Here is a 17,363-nt window from a genome sequence, read left to right as displayed (position 1 = left end):
AAAAGAACTTTAGTTTCCTGAAAGAACTTTAATTTTGTGAGAAAATCCACTTCTCAAATAATTCTCAACAAAGAACATTTTATATAGAGATTAATAAAAAGAAATGTAATTTGATTACTACTGTTTTGAAAAAAGGCTTTTTAAAAAATAACACCTCTGGTCCTGCCCAGTTGGCTCAGTGGTAGAGCATTGTCCAGTGTGTGGATGTCCCGGGTTTGCTTCCCCAGTCAGGACACACAGGAGAAGCTACCATTTGCTTCTCCACCCTCCTCCCTCCCCTCCCCCTTCTCTCTCTCTCTCTCACCATCCCACAGCTATGGCTCTATTGGTTAAAGTTCATCAGCCAGGTGCTGAGGATGGCTCTGTGGAGCCTCTACCTCTTTTGCTAATAATAGCTCAGTTGTGAGCATGGCCCCAGATGGGCAGAGCATCATTCCCAGACAGGGGTTGCCGAGTGCATCCTGATCAGGGCCCATGTGGGAGTCTGCCTATCTCCCCTTCTCTCACTTGGAAAAGAAGAAAAAAATTAACACTTTCATTCAATAAGTGAAGAAAAACCAAAAAACAGCTTTTATTTTTTTTACTCTTTAGCTCCATTGATTAGTTTTATGTTAATATATTATTATATATAGTGATTTTTTTTCTTAATTTAAAAAAATTGCAGCTGTCCCTTTCCCCCCAACACATCGCTTGACGTCTGAAGAAGTATTTGATATGGATGGGATACCTAGGGTTGATGTTCTAAAGAACCACTTAGTAAAAGAAGGTCGGGTAGATGAAGAAATTGCACTTAGAATTATCAATGAGGGTGCTGCCATCCTTCGAAGAGAGAAAACCATGATAGAAGTAGAGGCTCCGATTACAGGTACATTTATTTATGTTTTGGATTTTTTTTATCACACCATTATATAGTTGCCTGGATATAAAGTTGTCTCCTCTTTAATCATAGCATATACTAAATTAATATTACATGGGTATTATCTTGAATTTTAAAATTATTAATATTTATAATTTTTTAAGTTTCTGTCTTTTTTCAGTGAGTAAATATGATCCTAAATAATTGGAGTGCAGAAGTTATTTTGAAGGTTTCATTTGTTTTGTTGGCCATAATTCAATTTGATTTAAAAATACTTACTTTGCTTTCATTCATTAGGGGCAAAAATATCTAAATGTCATCTAAGATAACAAAGATAATTTAGAAGTCAACAGAAAGTATTAAGTTAGATTGGAATTTTTATTGCCACCATTACAGTTCTGTCATTCTAAAACACACATGCTTGCTGGTTTTCTAAAGAGGAGCTTTATAAATTTAGATGAAAATTTTGTTACTGGCTACAAGTGTCTTACTTTTGTAACATCTTGTTCTAGATCTTGAGCACATGAACACTTAGGTACACATCATCCCTGTCAAGACTCTTAATAGATGACTTCCTTCTCAGACATTTCTTGATAGAATTTACACTATCTTATGTAAAAGAAATTAGAATTTAAGTAAAATTTGTTATTTCAGAGTTTTTTTTTTTCATATCTAATAATCTTCTTGTTTCAGTGTGTGGTGACATCCATGGCCAATTTTTTGATCTGATGAAACTTTTTGAAGTAGGAGGATCACCCGCTAATACACGATACCTTTTTCTTGGTGATTATGTGGACAGAGGTTATTTTAGTATAGAGGTAATAATCATATACTGTCATTTGATTTGCTTTTAAGTGTTATCATAGATGATTTTCATTAATTCCTAGTAAAATAAGTTCCTTAAAGTACCTATATTGGGTTCTTTTTAATACCTCTGCATTTTCTGAAATTTTTAGGTAAAGCTACTATTTATTCCTCTTCTATTATTTAAACTATTCTTTTAATTTTCTCTGTATTACTCTGTTTATATAATTGCCATTTTTCCCAGTGGAAATTGTAAGCAAACTGAGGAGTCTATATTGCCCTTTTATCTAGTGGCCCTCAGGAGTTGGTGCTACTTATCTTACTGTGTGAAAAATGATTAATTGAATTTTCTCTGATTAATAAAGCACATTACAATGTTTTTATCGCTTAAACCTCAGTGCTTCTATCCCTTCCTCTGTAGTTCCTAAGACCCTAGTATATCATGTGGAGTCTTTGTGTATTTTGAAATTATTCATTTGTTTTTAAAAACTTAAGAGGCATTAAAATGACCTGTTGATGATCATGTAATGGTAGGTGGTTCTTCTGCTTTTACTTTTCTAATTATATAAATAAAATCAGGTAAATATGGAACAATTTGTATTTCCTAATATATGCATCTATTAAAAATTTTTTAAATTGGTATATAAGATTATATATATTTTAAGCATATAACATAACTTGATATTTATATAGTCTCCTTTTTTAAAATGAAAATGAAACCATATTAAAAAATATATTTAAAAAAATATATATATATTTTTTGTAACTAGCTTTTTTTCACACATTTTTATGCTGTGAATATTCTAGGTCAGTAAATATAAACTTACAGCATCATTTTTAATAGCTGCATTGTATTCCATTGAATAAACAAACCACAATTGATTTAATCAGTTCCTTATTGTTAGACACTTAAGGTCTTTTCCTTTTTTGCCATTACAAATGATGCTTCATTAAGCCATGTTATTTATGCATCTTTGCGTACTTGCCCAATTACTTCTGTAGAACAGATTCCTAGAGGTAAAAGTGCTGGGTACAAGCTCTACCAATAATAGGTCCTTGTGTTGAGCATTTAATGTGTTTCAAGATGTTCTAAGCACTTAACACACACTGAATTAATTTAATCCTCACAACAACGTTATGAGGTAAGTACTGTTATTTCATCCATTTTAGAGATGAGGAATCCGAAGCTTGGAAAGGTTAAATAATCTTGCCCAAGGTCCCATATTGTTGGTAACCTGTGTAGCCAGGCTGTATGACTCCAGGCCTGTGCTCTTAATCCACCAATCCTGGTAAATATTGAAGACTTAGACTTGGTGATTTTCCATGCCAGTTACTATTATTTATATTCCCTTCTTCAGTGTTTTTGTCACCTTCTCTTAAAGTATATTCTAGAAACCTAGTAGGGAAGGAAGTTCAGCGCTGTCCACTGAACTTCACTTCGGAATTTTATTATCCCGAGTACTTCCACTCATAGTTGCACAGCCTCTCTCAACCTTCCCTCAGGGCTTTAAGAAAACTAGAAAATAGTCCTTCTTAACTAAAAGACTGGGGGCTTTGACAAAACCAACAAACAATTTTAGGAAGCTTCATTAGTAACTGAAAAGGTTGGTGTGTATGTCCTTGTATTAGTGTTTGTAGCTGACTCTTTTTTTTTTTGTATTTTTTTTCTTTCCGAAATGAGAAGGGGGTGCAGAAAGACAGACTCTTGCATGTTCCCTACTGGGATCCACCCAGCATGCCCACCAGGGGGCGATACTCGGCCCCTCTGGAGCGTTGCTCCGCTGCAATCTGAGCCATTTTAGTGCCTGAGGTGAGGCCATGGAGCCGTCCTCAGTGCACGTGCCAACTTTGCTCCAATGGAACATTGGCTGTGGGAAGGGAAGAGAGAGAGAGAGAGAGAAAGGAGAGGGGGAAGGGTGGAGAAGCAGATGGGCACTCCTCCTGTGTGCCCTGTCCGGGAATTGAACCCGGGACTTCCCCAGACCAGGCTGACACTCTACTGCTGAACCAACCGTCCAGAGCTATAGAGGACTCTTTTAACACATTTTATTGTTATAAAAGGAAAATAATAAAGAATCAAAATAAGCAAAAAGGACAGGTAGTCTTTTAATAAGGATTTTTTAATAAGTACTTTCCTGGTTTAATTACTTCTTTTCTTGTGAATAAAATGAAGATGTGAATAGTTACATATTTCAGTATACCTTGTTAAAAATAGTTTGTTTTTCCTTTATATGTATTGTTATATAAACCAAGCTTATTTCCATAGGAAATAATCCTTTTTTTTAACTGAATAAGTAAAATGTGACTTTTTTATGTTAAATCTATTTAGAGGAAAGTATCTATTCATTTATTATAAAATAAACATGAAACATGGCTCTTTGCTTCATTAGGCATTATGGCCTAATGCTTAAGATCAGAGAATCAGAATCCTATATCCATTACTTACAAGTTTTATGATTTTTGGACCGGTTACTTAAATAAACTCTTTGCTTTAGTTTCCTCATTTGTAAAATAGAGATAATATTACATACTTCATAGGGTTGGAGGAATAAATGAAGGAGATTAATTATATAGTGCTTGACACATTGTAAATACTCTGTAAATGTTAGCTGCTATAATTTCTTACATTTATTGATTTTCCTAAGGAGGAGACCAATGTGCTAATTGTTTTTACAGCAATCTGTAAATCTAAAGTAGTTAAATAGATTATTTGACTCAATTCATTCAACAAATATTTATTGTTCTTTGACTGATAGGTACTTTTCCAGGAGTAGAGAATGGGAAGTAAATAAGATGACAAAGTCCCTGGTTTTGTGGAGCTTATATTTTAGTGACAAAAAAAAAAGGATAATAATGAATAATAGAGATTGTAAGGGTAATGGTGTTAGAGGAAAAGGAGCAATAATCAAGTGACTAAGATAAACAAAAATATATGATAAATTCACTAGAAACATTTTCTTTGCAGTGTGTCTTATATTTATGGGTTCTGAAGATTCTCTACCCAAGCACATTATTTCTTCTGAGAGGCAATCATGAATGCAGACACCTTACTGAATATTTTACCTTTAAGCAGGAATGTGAGTACTGACATCAGAAATATTTTCACTTCCTCAGTATTCTTTTGGAGAGATGTGGATATTAAGAGTTTGAAGATTTTACAGTATAACATGTAGAAACAGATTTTGTTTACAAACGTGAAAAGAATTGAGGAAGATTGTCAAGAACTCTCTAGTGTTTAATGGCATTTTGTTCAGACATATGATATATACTGAAGAACAGCTTTGAGTTCTATATATAGTTACTTCTTGTATATAGTAATGTTAATAAGAAGGATAAAAGTAAAAAAAAAATTGTTACATTGAAGATTTTTTTCCTCTAATATTGAGAACTCCTGTGAAGTTTCTTTATTCTTTTCTTTTCATTATTTTTTTTTATGATTTTAGAGCAAGAGGAAGGGGGAGAGAGAGAGGGGAACATCAATTTGTTGTTCCACTTATTTATACATTCATTAGTTGATTCTTGTATGTGCCCTGACTGGGAGTATTTGGATAAAGCTCTAACAACTGAGCCATCAAGCCAGGGCCCCATAAAGTTTTTAAGAAATTATTCATTCTGTCATCATTGCAGACTTTTTGAAACACACTATTAGTGGATTGAAATTTTTAGCATATAATGAGTATCCCATTTCTCTCTTAAATTATTATAGCAATGGTAATTGAATAGCTATAAGCAACCACATGATATAGAGCCATGTTCGGCCATTTTTCACACATCATAGCTATGTGATGGATAAGTTAATAATTAAGTCTTAAGAGTTAAGTTCTAAAAATAGGTGAGTTCAGAATTATTGAGACTCAAAACACGATCCAATAAAGATCATATTAGTAGAAACTTCCAGTAAAAGTAGAAAAATATAGTGATGGGTAGTGGCAGATGTGGCAAACTCATATAACTTTAAGGGTCAGATGGGTAACCTCAATGAATGTATGATGTGACCTGAAAAGTGAATGCTTGACCTAAAAGCAATCAAATTAAATTTTTATTAAACCACAGTGCTGGAAAACAGGTCTGTTAGTAGATTATCAGTTTAGAACCTCTGATTGCTGAATGGAGATTCTCTCGTATTTGAATGTTACAATATTGAAAAAGGAAAATAGGAACTAAGCTTTTTTCCCCTTAGATAATTAACAAATCACCCACCAAAGTCCCACCAAAAAGAAAATACCCAGGAATTTAAAGGTATAAAAGAGTAAAAGAATGTATGTTTTCTCCTTAAAAGTAAATGACAACTTTGATTTGGTAGAGTTTTGTCTTCCTGCTTTATTGTCCTTTTTTTATTTCCTTCTTTTTCAACTGAGAGCAGGGGAGATAGGGATACAGACTTCTGCATGTACCCCTACCGGGATCCACTCAGCAACCCTGGTCTAGGGTCTGCTCTGCCCAACTGGGGCCATGCTTGCAACCAAGCTATTTTTAGTGCCTGAAGTGGAGGCTCCATGGAGCCATCTTCAGTGCCCAGGGCTGATGCACTCAAACCAATTTTCAAGCCATGGCTGCGAGAGCGGAAGGAGGGGGAGGGGGAGGGGTAGAGAAGCAAATGGTCGCTTTTCCTGTGTGCCCTGACTGGGAATCAAACCTGAGACATCCACATGCTGGGCCAATACTCTACCACTAAGCCAACAGGCAGGGCCTTCACTGCTCGTTTTAAGCATTTGTTATAGACTAGAGGAACCCCTCTGCTTCTCAAACATATGTATAAGATACTCTCTTTTATTTATTTTTAACTGATGGGCCTTGAGTTTGTTGTGATGATGTAGTAGTCTTACCTGTAACAACAAAGTAGTCACTGACTCTTAGAATGAAATAAAGTATTAAAACTATTTTAGCTCCTAATTTTGCCTTACTTGGCCTGATAGGTGAAGGGTTGAGCTATTATTAGAGATTTGACTTATTTTTAGTAATATTTTATGATTAGCTGCTGCATACCCCAAATAAATTTAGAGGAACAAATATTTTGTCTTTATAAGTCCAGTAACATCCCTGGTGGGATAGCTCGGTTGGAGCATCTTCCCAAAGCACAGAGGTTGCTGGTTCAATCCCCAGTCAGGGCACATACAGGAACAGACCTATGTTCCTGTCTTTCTCTTTCTCCCTTCCTCTCTCTCTAAAATAAATAAATAATTAAAAAGACTAATAACATTGCTTATCTTTGTTGATTTTTATAAAGCAAGATGCTTGCTTTTAAAAAAAAGTGTTTACAACAAAATTCTCTCTGTATGATGTTTAATTCTGAGAGTTGACAAATGCACAGAGCTGCCCATCAGCACAGTTATGATAAAGAAGTTTTATCACTTCATAAATTCCTCCTGCTGCCATTTTATAGTCGCCCCTTCACCTGCTCTCAACCTCTGGCCACCACTTGGCTATTTTCTGTGACTATGGTTTTCTTGCCTTTGTTTTAATAGTCAAATATATATGCACACACACACTCTTGCACATACAGACATACAGACATACTACATATAAACAAATGATCAACTAGTAATGTAATTTTTAATTTAATTTTTTTCTAGGTAAAATTAAATATTCAGAAAGAGTCTATGAAGCTTGTATGGAAGCTTTTGATAGCCTGCCTCTTGCTGCACTTTTAAACCAACAATTTCTTTGTGTTCATGGTGGACTTTCACCGGAAATCCACACACTGGATGATATTAGGAGAGTGAGTACATATTTTAGTTCCTACATTGATTTCTGTTTATAATACTTTGTTGGATAGAGAGTAGATGCTTCTGACTTCTCTTCACTGCCAAAATTAAGTTTGGTAAAAATCAATATGTTTTAAGGAAATATCTTCTAACCATTCAAAACAAGGTGATATGGACAATATTCAAAGTTGGTATCACTTTCCTATGTCCATTCTATTCCCACTTTTGACAAGTTATTTTTGTTCTTTGTTTCTTTTCTTTCTTTCACAGTTAGATAGATTCAAAGAGCCACCTGCATTTGGACCAATGTGTGACTTGTTATGGTCTGATCCTTCAGAAGATTTTGGAAATGAAAAATCACAGGAGCATTTTAGTCACAATACAGTTCGAGGATGTTCTTATTTTTATAAGTAAGGAAAAATATCCAAGATTAATCACATTTTAGTTGTTAAAATAGAATATGCTTCATGTAGAAAACCATTACTTTACTTAATTTACTCTTTTCCCCCCCACAGCTATCCAGCAGTGTGTGAATTTTTGCAAAACAATAATTTGTTATCGATTATTAGAGCTCATGAAGCTCAAGATGCAGGGTAAGAATTTTGTTTCCCTGACCCAAATTAACAACTTATGTACAAATCAAACTTAGTAACAATGATTGATGCTTTACGATGCATATTAAGCTATTTGTTTTGCAGCTATAGAATGTACAGAAAAAGTCAAACTACAGGGTTCCCTTCATTAATAACAATTTTTTCGGCACCTAATTACTTAGATGTCTACAATAATAAAGGTAAGATGTTGTTGATAAAATTGTTAAACAACTTAGCATTTTAATTGACTTAATTTTTGAAAATATAAAAATGGCATTGTTTGAATTTATAACTAGCCAAATCTCCTTATAAAAACGTATAAGATATAAGGGAGGGGAGAGAACAAGAAGTAAAAATCCAAAATGTAAAACTTAAGTCATATGTAACCATTTCACAACTTGTCAGTCACAAAAGCTGTCTTGTAAAAGAATGTGAAGTACGTCAACCAAAACCAAATACAATTTTCTCAAATTCTTCTTTCTTAAATCTTTCCCCTTAAAATCAAGAGAAATTTTTTTTTTTTACATAAAACTACTGCTGTTTTTACCATTTTGTGTATTTATACTGTATGGTTGTTTAGTTTATCATGTTTCTTGTTTTATGTTCACTGATCTAGGTTCTGTCTCCCTTATTTCCTGCTTTTACCTCCATAGTCTTATCACTGCCCATGAAGATTCGTAGTTGGGCCTTTTCGTTAATTTGCTCTGACCTCCTGTTAGGGATACATTTCTTCCCTTTTCTTTAGTTTTTTCCTGTTGTTTTTTTTTTTTCTTAATATCTTTTCTTTACCTTCTGTTCCATTGGTTCCCCCTCCCCCTCCTTCCCTCCAAATTTGATCTGTGTATAATAGTAATTGGGTTTCATTAACTTTGAATATAGCTAATTGACAGACAATGTCAATTTAGGATTTTAATCTAGTTCAGTGTGTGCCACAGTCATTGAAGATGAGCTTGGGTGTGTTTTATGTAGTTCACATTTTCAGAAGAGACTTTAAAGAACTCATCTCCTATTCTGTCTTGATGTGTCTGGAATTCAGTTGACTATTCCATAGTTTCATGGGTTAGACTAGAATGGATATGCAAGGTGGAAAGAACAGATAATGAGGTCATTGTTAAATATGGCTTGTGGTGTGAGTTCAAAAGAGGGGCAGAATAAGAATTCTTTTGATGATTGGACCTGATGGTTAAAAGATTAAAACATTTGCCAGAGGTCAGACAGTAGCATGCTATATAATAACTTTGATACAAAATTTGCTTCAGGAATTGATGTTAACTGAGTTGCTAATCTTTAGAAGCTAATATCAGTGCAGCCTCTAAAGATTATGCCAGTGCTAAGTATTTAAAATTATATTTTGGTTTATAAATTTTTCAACTTTTATAAAGATACCTAATAAGGTGTGCCTTCATTTTTGAGGAGAAACAGATCTTAAATATTAACTACATTCTTAAGAACGGAATCAAATGCTACATTTAACTTTCTAGTAGTACTCTCATTTTCTTAACTGTGACCACCCCTTGTCAGTATTAACCCAGTTGGTGTTCCTTGCTCATTTGACTACTGCCTTATGGTTGTTTTTTGCCCATTTGACTCAGAAGGTTAAGGGATCAATTTTCTTCATACTCAGAAAAGAAACTCAAACCAATAAATCTGTCTTGTGAAAAATCAAATGTCTCTTGGTAGTTCTGAGTCTGTACATAGTGTTAATGTTGTGAGTGCTTATGTGGTATGGGTATGTTTGTAATGCTTCATTCTATATGTAAGACAATTTTCTAGATTCTTTTTTTTTAAAGCTGAAAGGTTGGTATCAGCCTTTAATTTCTGAGGCTAAATTTAAAATAGTTTTATTTCATGGGAATTTCATAAGAGAAACAAACATATTACTTGTGACTCTATTAGCCAGAATCTCAAATCTTGGAATTTAGTGTCAACTTTCAGTGTCTTTTATTAAAATAGAAAAAAAGTAACTATAATTATTATAATATCTGTAAAGAATTTTATACTTTTATGTACTTTCATGTGAAATACTTTCTCTGATCTTAAAACTGCTGAGATAGGCAGGATGAACATATCAGTCCTTTTTCTAAATGAGAAACAGATTAGTTAAATAATTTACTAAGCATTGCGGAGTTAGTATGTGCCATAGCCTTCTAATTTATGTCAATTTAAGATATTATTTATATCAACATATTGAAATAGTTGAAAGATACCTAAAATTGAGATGAGTGTGTTATATGTGGATTATTTGGCTATATGATATTTTTTCTAAATGAAGTAAAATATACTGCTCACAAAAATTAGGGGATATTTTATCACTTCATATTTATTTTGAAATATCCCCTAATTTTGCGAACAATATATTTCTTTGTAGTGGTTTCACTTGATTTCCCATATTAAATGAAATATATATATTCATACATTTATAAATAAAAATTTCCACATTGGGTTTTTCTTTTTTGTTTGTTTTGTTTCTGGTTTTTTGTTTTGTTTTTCTTTCTTACCACTGAGCTATCCTTTTCAGGTTGTCTACAACTAAAAAGAACCTCTTAAATTCCTCTACCTTACATGAACTTTTAAACCTAGAAAATTGTTCATTGCCATTCTATGTTTCCTCTAAAAATTGAGTTTTCACAATTTTGGATTTAGTAAAATTGCATATTTATCATTGGATTAGAAAATAAAACAAACATTTGAGAGAGAATTGGAAAGTTTTATTAATAAAACTATGTGACTATGTTCTACATAAAAGTGCTTTAAAAAACAAAAAGTGTGTTTTTATTATTAAAAATTAGTTGCCACCTCCCTCTACTCATCCCTCGATTCCCCACCTTGTTAAAAAAATACTTTTCTGCTTTTGTGTGTTTTAGATTTTTGGAGCTAAAGACAGGTTGTTACATTGACATTCATACTTATCTTGCAGCTGCTGTATTAAAGTATGAAAATAATGTGATGAATATTCGACAGTTTAACTGTTCTCCACATCCTTACTGGTTGCCCAATTTTATGGATGTCTTCACATGGTCTTTACCATTTGTTGGAGAAAAAGGTATAATTTTAATTTTTTAACAATTGTTTTATTACTGTTAGATTTATTTCAGTTTACTGTTGTAGGCACTTACTTGCTAAAGGAAGCTAAAGTCTAGTTTCACTGTGGGTACAGCTCTTCTTGTGGCAGTGGGTGTGGATATGAGAGCCTCAAAGATATTTTAGTTAGCTGTTCACGGCCCCCATGTGAGTGTGTCTGAGGGACTGGGAGAAGACATAAATAGCCCGATGTTGTCTCAGCTGTTGGTTTTCTTTTCTTTTTTTTTCTTATAGCTTAAATCTTTTATGAAGGTATTGAGTAATAGTTTGGCTTTGTGCTGGACACTTTTGATTTTTTAACACTGATTTTAGGGATGTCACAGCAATTCATGGGAGCATTTAACAGGCCTTGCTTTGGGCATTGTTAGTCATTTTAAAGGAGTTCTGTACTCTTGAGAAAAATAATAAAGAAAAATTCAGGCTCTAACTTTATATTTCTTCTCATATATAAAAAATATGTATGCAATTTTAGTAGTAATGGTTCTCCAATAATTTAGAGAGATACCTATTAGTGCATACCTACTTAATAGGTTTTTAAAGACAACATAAATGCCATTTAGGAAATTTTGTTTCTGTGTTTTGTTCTAATTCTATAGAATTCTTATCACATTCTGCTTTTCTGATTTTGTGTTTATTTTGCCACAAGGCAATGCCTTACTTTCCATTTTGTGGAAGAGTATGAGAGTACAGACATGATTGTAGAACATTTTGTTCTATATCCTTCTCTTTTTTTTTCTCACCTCTTTCATGTTACACAATGTTTCTTTCTGTTTGAGATATGTTACTTCTGCCAAGGCATATTTTGGTTCTAAAATTTAGAGTAAAATTTAAACCATGCATTTTAAACAGTTTTTTTTAGATTGCCTTCAGTCTTCATCAGTTACTCAATAGGTCAACATTGTTAATATGGAGATAGAATTACCCACTTTAGAATTTGAGAAGGGGGCCGCTAAAGGGCTTACGTGCAAGGGATGCTTTACACTATAACCTTCTATCTTTGGTATATGAGAAATAGTTCAATCATAGCATCATCAGACTGAAGGTAATTTAAGAATTCATCTTGCTTATTTCCTATCTCCAGGCTAGACAGCAACTCAAACATTTTAATGTAATATGAGTGGAATAGGGGGTAGAGAGTGGGGTGAATAAAGTAGAAGGAAAATGGACATTTCATAAATTCTAATTTAATCCTCTGATGCTTCCTTTCACAGTAAACAAATATGTAATTGTATCTAATTTAAATGTTTATGCTGTATTTAAATGAGGAAAGAAATAAAGATTGTTTTTCTCAACTAATGCACCTATCAAAAACCAGGAAATCACAGAATTTTAGAACTCATGGTGAATTTAACAATCATGTAACTCCTTTTGACAGATGAGAAAATTTGATATACTTTATATTGACCTCAGACAGACAGATTTCTATCAGACTTCCTACATTTGAAGTTTGCTACTAAATGATCTTCTGTTCTTCTTTTGCCACTCTGAATCATTTTGCCTATTATAAGATGAGGAAGTATTCAAACCTTTTGGCCATTTTTGTTGTATTTCTATGGATCTTCTCTAAATTATTCACAACTTTCTAAAATTTATTTATTTATTTATTTTTTATTATAATTTTATTTTTTTAATGGGGCGACATCAATAAATCAGGATACATATATTCAAAGATCAACAAGTCCAGGTTATCTTGTCTTTCAATTATGTTGCATACCCATCACCCAAAGTCAGATTGTCCTCTGTCACCTTCTATCTAGTTTTCTTTGTTCCCCTCCCCCTCCCCCTTTCCCTCTCCCTTTCCCCCCTCCCCCCGTAACCACCACACTCTTATCAATGTCTCTTAGTTTCACTTTTATGTCCCACCTACGCATGGAATAATGCAGTTCCTGTTTTTTTCTGATTTACTTATTTCACTTCGTATAATGTTATCAAGATCCCACCATTTTGCTGTAAATGATCCGATGTCATCATTTCTTATGGCTGAGTAGTATTCCATAGTGTATATGTGCCACATCTTCTTTATTATTAACTTTCTAAAATTTAAAGCTCAGATTTCAACATTACATGCAAATAAAATCCTAACCAGTAAGAAAATTTTTTCAAAATCATTACATATTTTTCACTTAATACATGTTAATTGTTTAAATAGCCTAACTACTACTGAATTCTATTGAAAATTTTCTTTTGGTGAAAATTATATCAGCAGCAAATGATATCTCATTTGTTCTACTTCAAATAAGCCAGTTTGACTCTGATCTAATTCCTGGGCAGCAACTAATGTAAACTAGAGCCTTCCTGAGAGACTGGTTTAATCCTAAAGTTAGATAAAAGCAATGTTTTTTAACATTTGGGGGCTTTTTATTTCATGTAAAAATTTTTGAAATTTCCACCATATACAAAGGAATAATAAGATGAGTTCCCATGTACCAATTACTCAGCTTTGACAATTTTTAAATCATGGCCAATACTGTGTCATTTATATCCCCATCCACTGCTCCCCACCCCACACCTCATATTTTGAATCAAATCTCTGTGGGGGTGGAGGGATTTGTATCTATAAATGTTTTAGAAAATGGAAAAAGCATAGTGGGGACTCTCTTTTGAATTAAGTTCACTACGCAAAATCATTAATTTTTTTTTTAGACAGTACCTTTTAAATTTTTTTAAATTTATGTATCGACTTTATTTTTTGAAAGAGACAGAAAGGAAGGGAGAGAGATGAGAAGCATCAACTTGTAGTTGTGGCACTTTTAGTTGTTCATTGATTGCTTCTCATATGTGCCTTGATGGGGGGGAGTGGGGAGGCTTTAGCCAAGCCAGTGTCAAGCCAACTATTTTGGGCTTCAAGCCAGGGACCATGGTATCATGTCTGTGATCCCATGTACTCAGGCTGGTGAACCTGCAGTCAAGCCAGAGACCTTGGGGTTTTGAACCTTGGACCTCAGCGTTCCATGTCAGTGCTCTATCCGTGCACCACTACCTGTCCAGCTAAAGATATATATTGACTTTAAAGAGAGAAGAAGAGAGATAGACAGACAGATAGAAACATTGATCTGGTTATTTTGTTTGTTTGTTTTTTAAGTGAGAGACAGACGGACAGGAAGGGAGAGAGATGAGAAGCATCAATTCTTCGTGTGACTCCTTAGTTGTTCACTGATTGCTTCTCATATGTGCCTTGATTGGGGGCTCAAGCCAGCAACCATGGGATCATGTTGATGATCCTGGTGACCCCATGCTCCAGCTGGTGAGTCTGTGCTCAAGCCAGCAACCTTGGGGTTTAGAACCTGGGACCACAGCATCCCAGGTTGATGCTCTATCCACTGTGCCACCACCTGTCAGGCAGAAACATTGATCTTGATCTGTTCCTGTATGTACCCTGACCGGGGATCAAACTGGCAACCTCTGTGCATTGGGATGATACTCTAACTGAGCTATCCAGCCAGGGCAAATATTAAGTTCTTGATACAAAACCCTTTTTGAGAATCTAATGTGAAAATTATGGACTTTTGCCCCAGAAAAATTTATATACTAATATGTTTACATTGGTACATACATGTAACATTTTCAGGACATCATAGGTCTGAAGTCACATAGATCTGAACTAGTTACCCCCCTCAGGTTTATTGGCTCCAATTTAAGAATCTAGAGGGCCCAATGTGGTGTGATCTTCCATAGAAGATTATACATGTAGGATTTATTCATTTACTAGATTTTTTTTAAATTGTGTTTTAGCCAAGGTACTTAAGATACAAAAATACAAGTAAGAAATGAGTCTTTGCAGATTAATAGAAGACTTAAGCTACATAAATAATGATAAAATGTAATGCAGTAAGTACTCTTAAGCATAGTTTTATAGCAATTAAGAGGAGAGAGAAGATTATATCTGTCAGAAGGATTAAAGTAATATTGGATCTGAAGCTTAAAGAATGATGGAATAGTGCTGGTATGTATGGGCACAAGAATTCTAGATAAGAGAATCACCCAACCCTGAGTCTAAAAGCAGGAAAGCATAGATCACTGACAAATGTATGAAGGACAGTAGTAGAAAAAAAATGAAAAGTTAAGTCATGGCTAGACCATGAGGCTCTTGGACACCACACAGAGAATTTGGAAGATTCATAAATGGTGGGGAGCAACTGAAACAGAATATGATGATGATAGTTATTTAGAAAAATTATTCTGGTGAAGATATGACCCCATGGTTGCTGGCTTGAGCTCAAAGGTCGCTGGCTTTAAGCCCAAGGTTGCTGGCTTGAGCAAGGGGTTACTGGCTCAGCTGTAGCCCCCTAGGTCAAGGCACATATGAGAAAGCAGTCAATGAACAACTAAGGTGCCGCTACAAAGACTTGATGCCTCTCTCCCTTCCTGTCTGTCTGTTTCTCTCTTTGTCTCTCCCTCTGTCTCAAAAAAGAAAAACAAAAAAATTATTTTGGTGAAATGGATTGGAAGGAAGACTAATGGTTGGGAGACCTGTTAAGAATCTACATCAAGAATCAAATAGAAACATAATGCTCTGGTGGGATCAGGAATGGAGAAGGGGAGAACTGCAAGAACTGTGGAAGTAGAATCAGTGAGACTTAACAGTTGCATGTTTAAGGGGAGAGAATGGCTAAGATAAGCAGGATATTTTGAATCTGGTAATTATAGTGCCATTAACACTCTGATGAAAACTATTATTCTAGCAAACCTTCATTCTGGTTATAGCTGCTCTTAACCTTCATTGGAATGACTAGGCCTTAGACCATGTCATTTTCTTATTAATCAGATCCCTGTTGCCTCTCTTCTTAACACACCCTCAAACTCCTTTTTCTTGTTTTTCTGTTTTGTTTGTCCTATAACTCAGCCCCAGTAAAGTCTAGCCATCCATTTGATCCATTGTTATAGGCAGAATATAGAGCACTCTGAAAGTATTTATACAGCCTTATAAATTGGTACCATCCTTTGCTTTCTAGCATTAGCCGGGCTCTTAATAGTACTCGATCATCCTTTATGTCACTAGTCGGCTTCCCCTCCCATTTCCTTTAGGATATAGTCTCATTTTCATCCTTTTTTCTCAAACACTTTCTTTTTCCAGCCACTTCCCTCACTGAATAAAAACACAAAACATTGGTGGGAGCTTTCTCTACTTATTGTTCCTCTGCTTTAGAAGCTGCACTCATCTTGAATTCTTGTCTTGTCCCTGTATTCTATCACCCTTCTGCTTTTTCAGTAAACTTGCTTCATCAGTTAGGTCTTGCATATCTTCAAACTTTCTCTACTTAGCTCTTTTTATAAATGGTTCAAGTCTATCTCATCTTCAAATAAAAAAATAAATAACATTCCTCGACCTGATATCTTTCTTTGGCTACTACTATGATGTTACTCTTGCCCTTTTTTCTTTTCTTTTCTTTTTTTTTTTTTTTTGCATTTTTCTGAAGCTGGAAACTGGGAGGCAGTCAGACAGACTCCTGCATGCGCCCGACTGGGATCCACCCGCATGCCCGGCAGGGGGTGATGCTCTGCCCATCCAGGGCGTCGCTCTGCCACAATCAGAGCCATTCTAGCGCCTGAGGCAGAGGCCACAGAGCCATCCTCAGCGCCCGGGCAAACTTTTGCTCCAATGGAGCCTTGGCTGCCGGAGGGGAAGAGAGAGACAGAGAGGAAGGAGAGGGGGAGGGGTGGAGAAGCAGATGGGCGCCTCTCCTGTGTGCCCTGGCCGGGAATCGAACCTGGGACTCCTGCATGCCAGGCCGACGCTCTGCCACTGAGCTAACTGGCCAGGGCCTTGCCCTTTTTTCATGGCTAAGCTTTTGGATGAAAAGTACTGTGTACTTGAAAACTGCTATTTAGTATCCATTAATGGCTGCTGGTAGCTTTCAAAATAAACCTTAACCTGTCACACATGGTTTTTGAACTTCCCCTATTTTCTTTTTAGCCTCATTTCTTGCCTTTTTATTTCATATTCTCTTTGTTCCAGCCATAACACAGCACAGCCAATTTCCTAAATGTTCTGTGCTCTTTAAGTGTCATGCCTTCATACTTTTTATTTTTTCATAACAGCTTTATTGAGAATTCACATGCTGTACAGTTAACTTGTTCAAGTTGTACAATTCATTGGTTTATAGTATATTCACAGAATTGTGCATTTTACCACAATCAATTTTGAAATTTTCTCATCATCCTTCCAAAGAAACCCTGTGTTCATTTGCTGTCACTTTCCATTTCCCCCCACCTCTCCTTGCCAGCCCTAAACAACCAGTAATCTACTTTCTGTCTCCATAGATTTGCTTATTCTGGACATTTTATGTACGTGGAATCATAGTATGTAGTCTTTTGTGACTGGCT

The 17,363-nt window shown here is 34.9% G+C and overlaps 1 protein-coding gene across 7 annotated transcripts in view; it reads left to right on the top strand.

The window, feature by feature from the left end:
• The window catches only part of PPP3CB (protein phosphatase 3 catalytic subunit beta), a 53,144-nt gene that overhangs the window by 16,433 nt on the left and 19,348 nt on the right, over positions 1-17,363 (top strand). For all 7 annotated transcript variants that reach the window (XM_066348853.1, XM_066348855.1, XM_066348852.1 and 4 more), the window contains exons 2-9: positions 665-865; positions 1,550-1,674; positions 4,626-4,737; positions 7,234-7,379; positions 7,636-7,775; positions 7,881-7,958; positions 8,064-8,158; positions 10,876-11,001. In XM_066348853.1, coding sequence (XP_066204950.1) covers positions 715-865; positions 1,550-1,674; positions 4,626-4,737; positions 7,234-7,379; positions 7,636-7,775; positions 7,881-7,958; positions 8,064-8,158; positions 10,876-11,001 — 973 coding nt within the window. In that variant the 5' untranslated portion in view covers positions 665-714. The remainder of the gene's footprint in view (positions 1-664; positions 866-1,549; positions 1,675-4,625; positions 4,738-7,233; positions 7,380-7,635; positions 7,776-7,880; positions 7,959-8,063; positions 8,159-10,875; positions 11,002-17,363) is intronic.

The sequence above is a fragment of the Saccopteryx leptura genome, chromosome 9 (assembly GCF_036850995.1).
Source record: "Saccopteryx leptura isolate mSacLep1 chromosome 9, mSacLep1_pri_phased_curated, whole genome shotgun sequence".
Classification (NCBI taxonomy): domain Eukaryota; kingdom Metazoa; phylum Chordata; class Mammalia; order Chiroptera; family Emballonuridae; genus Saccopteryx; species Saccopteryx leptura.
This window is presented reverse-complemented; position numbering and strand designations above follow the sequence as displayed.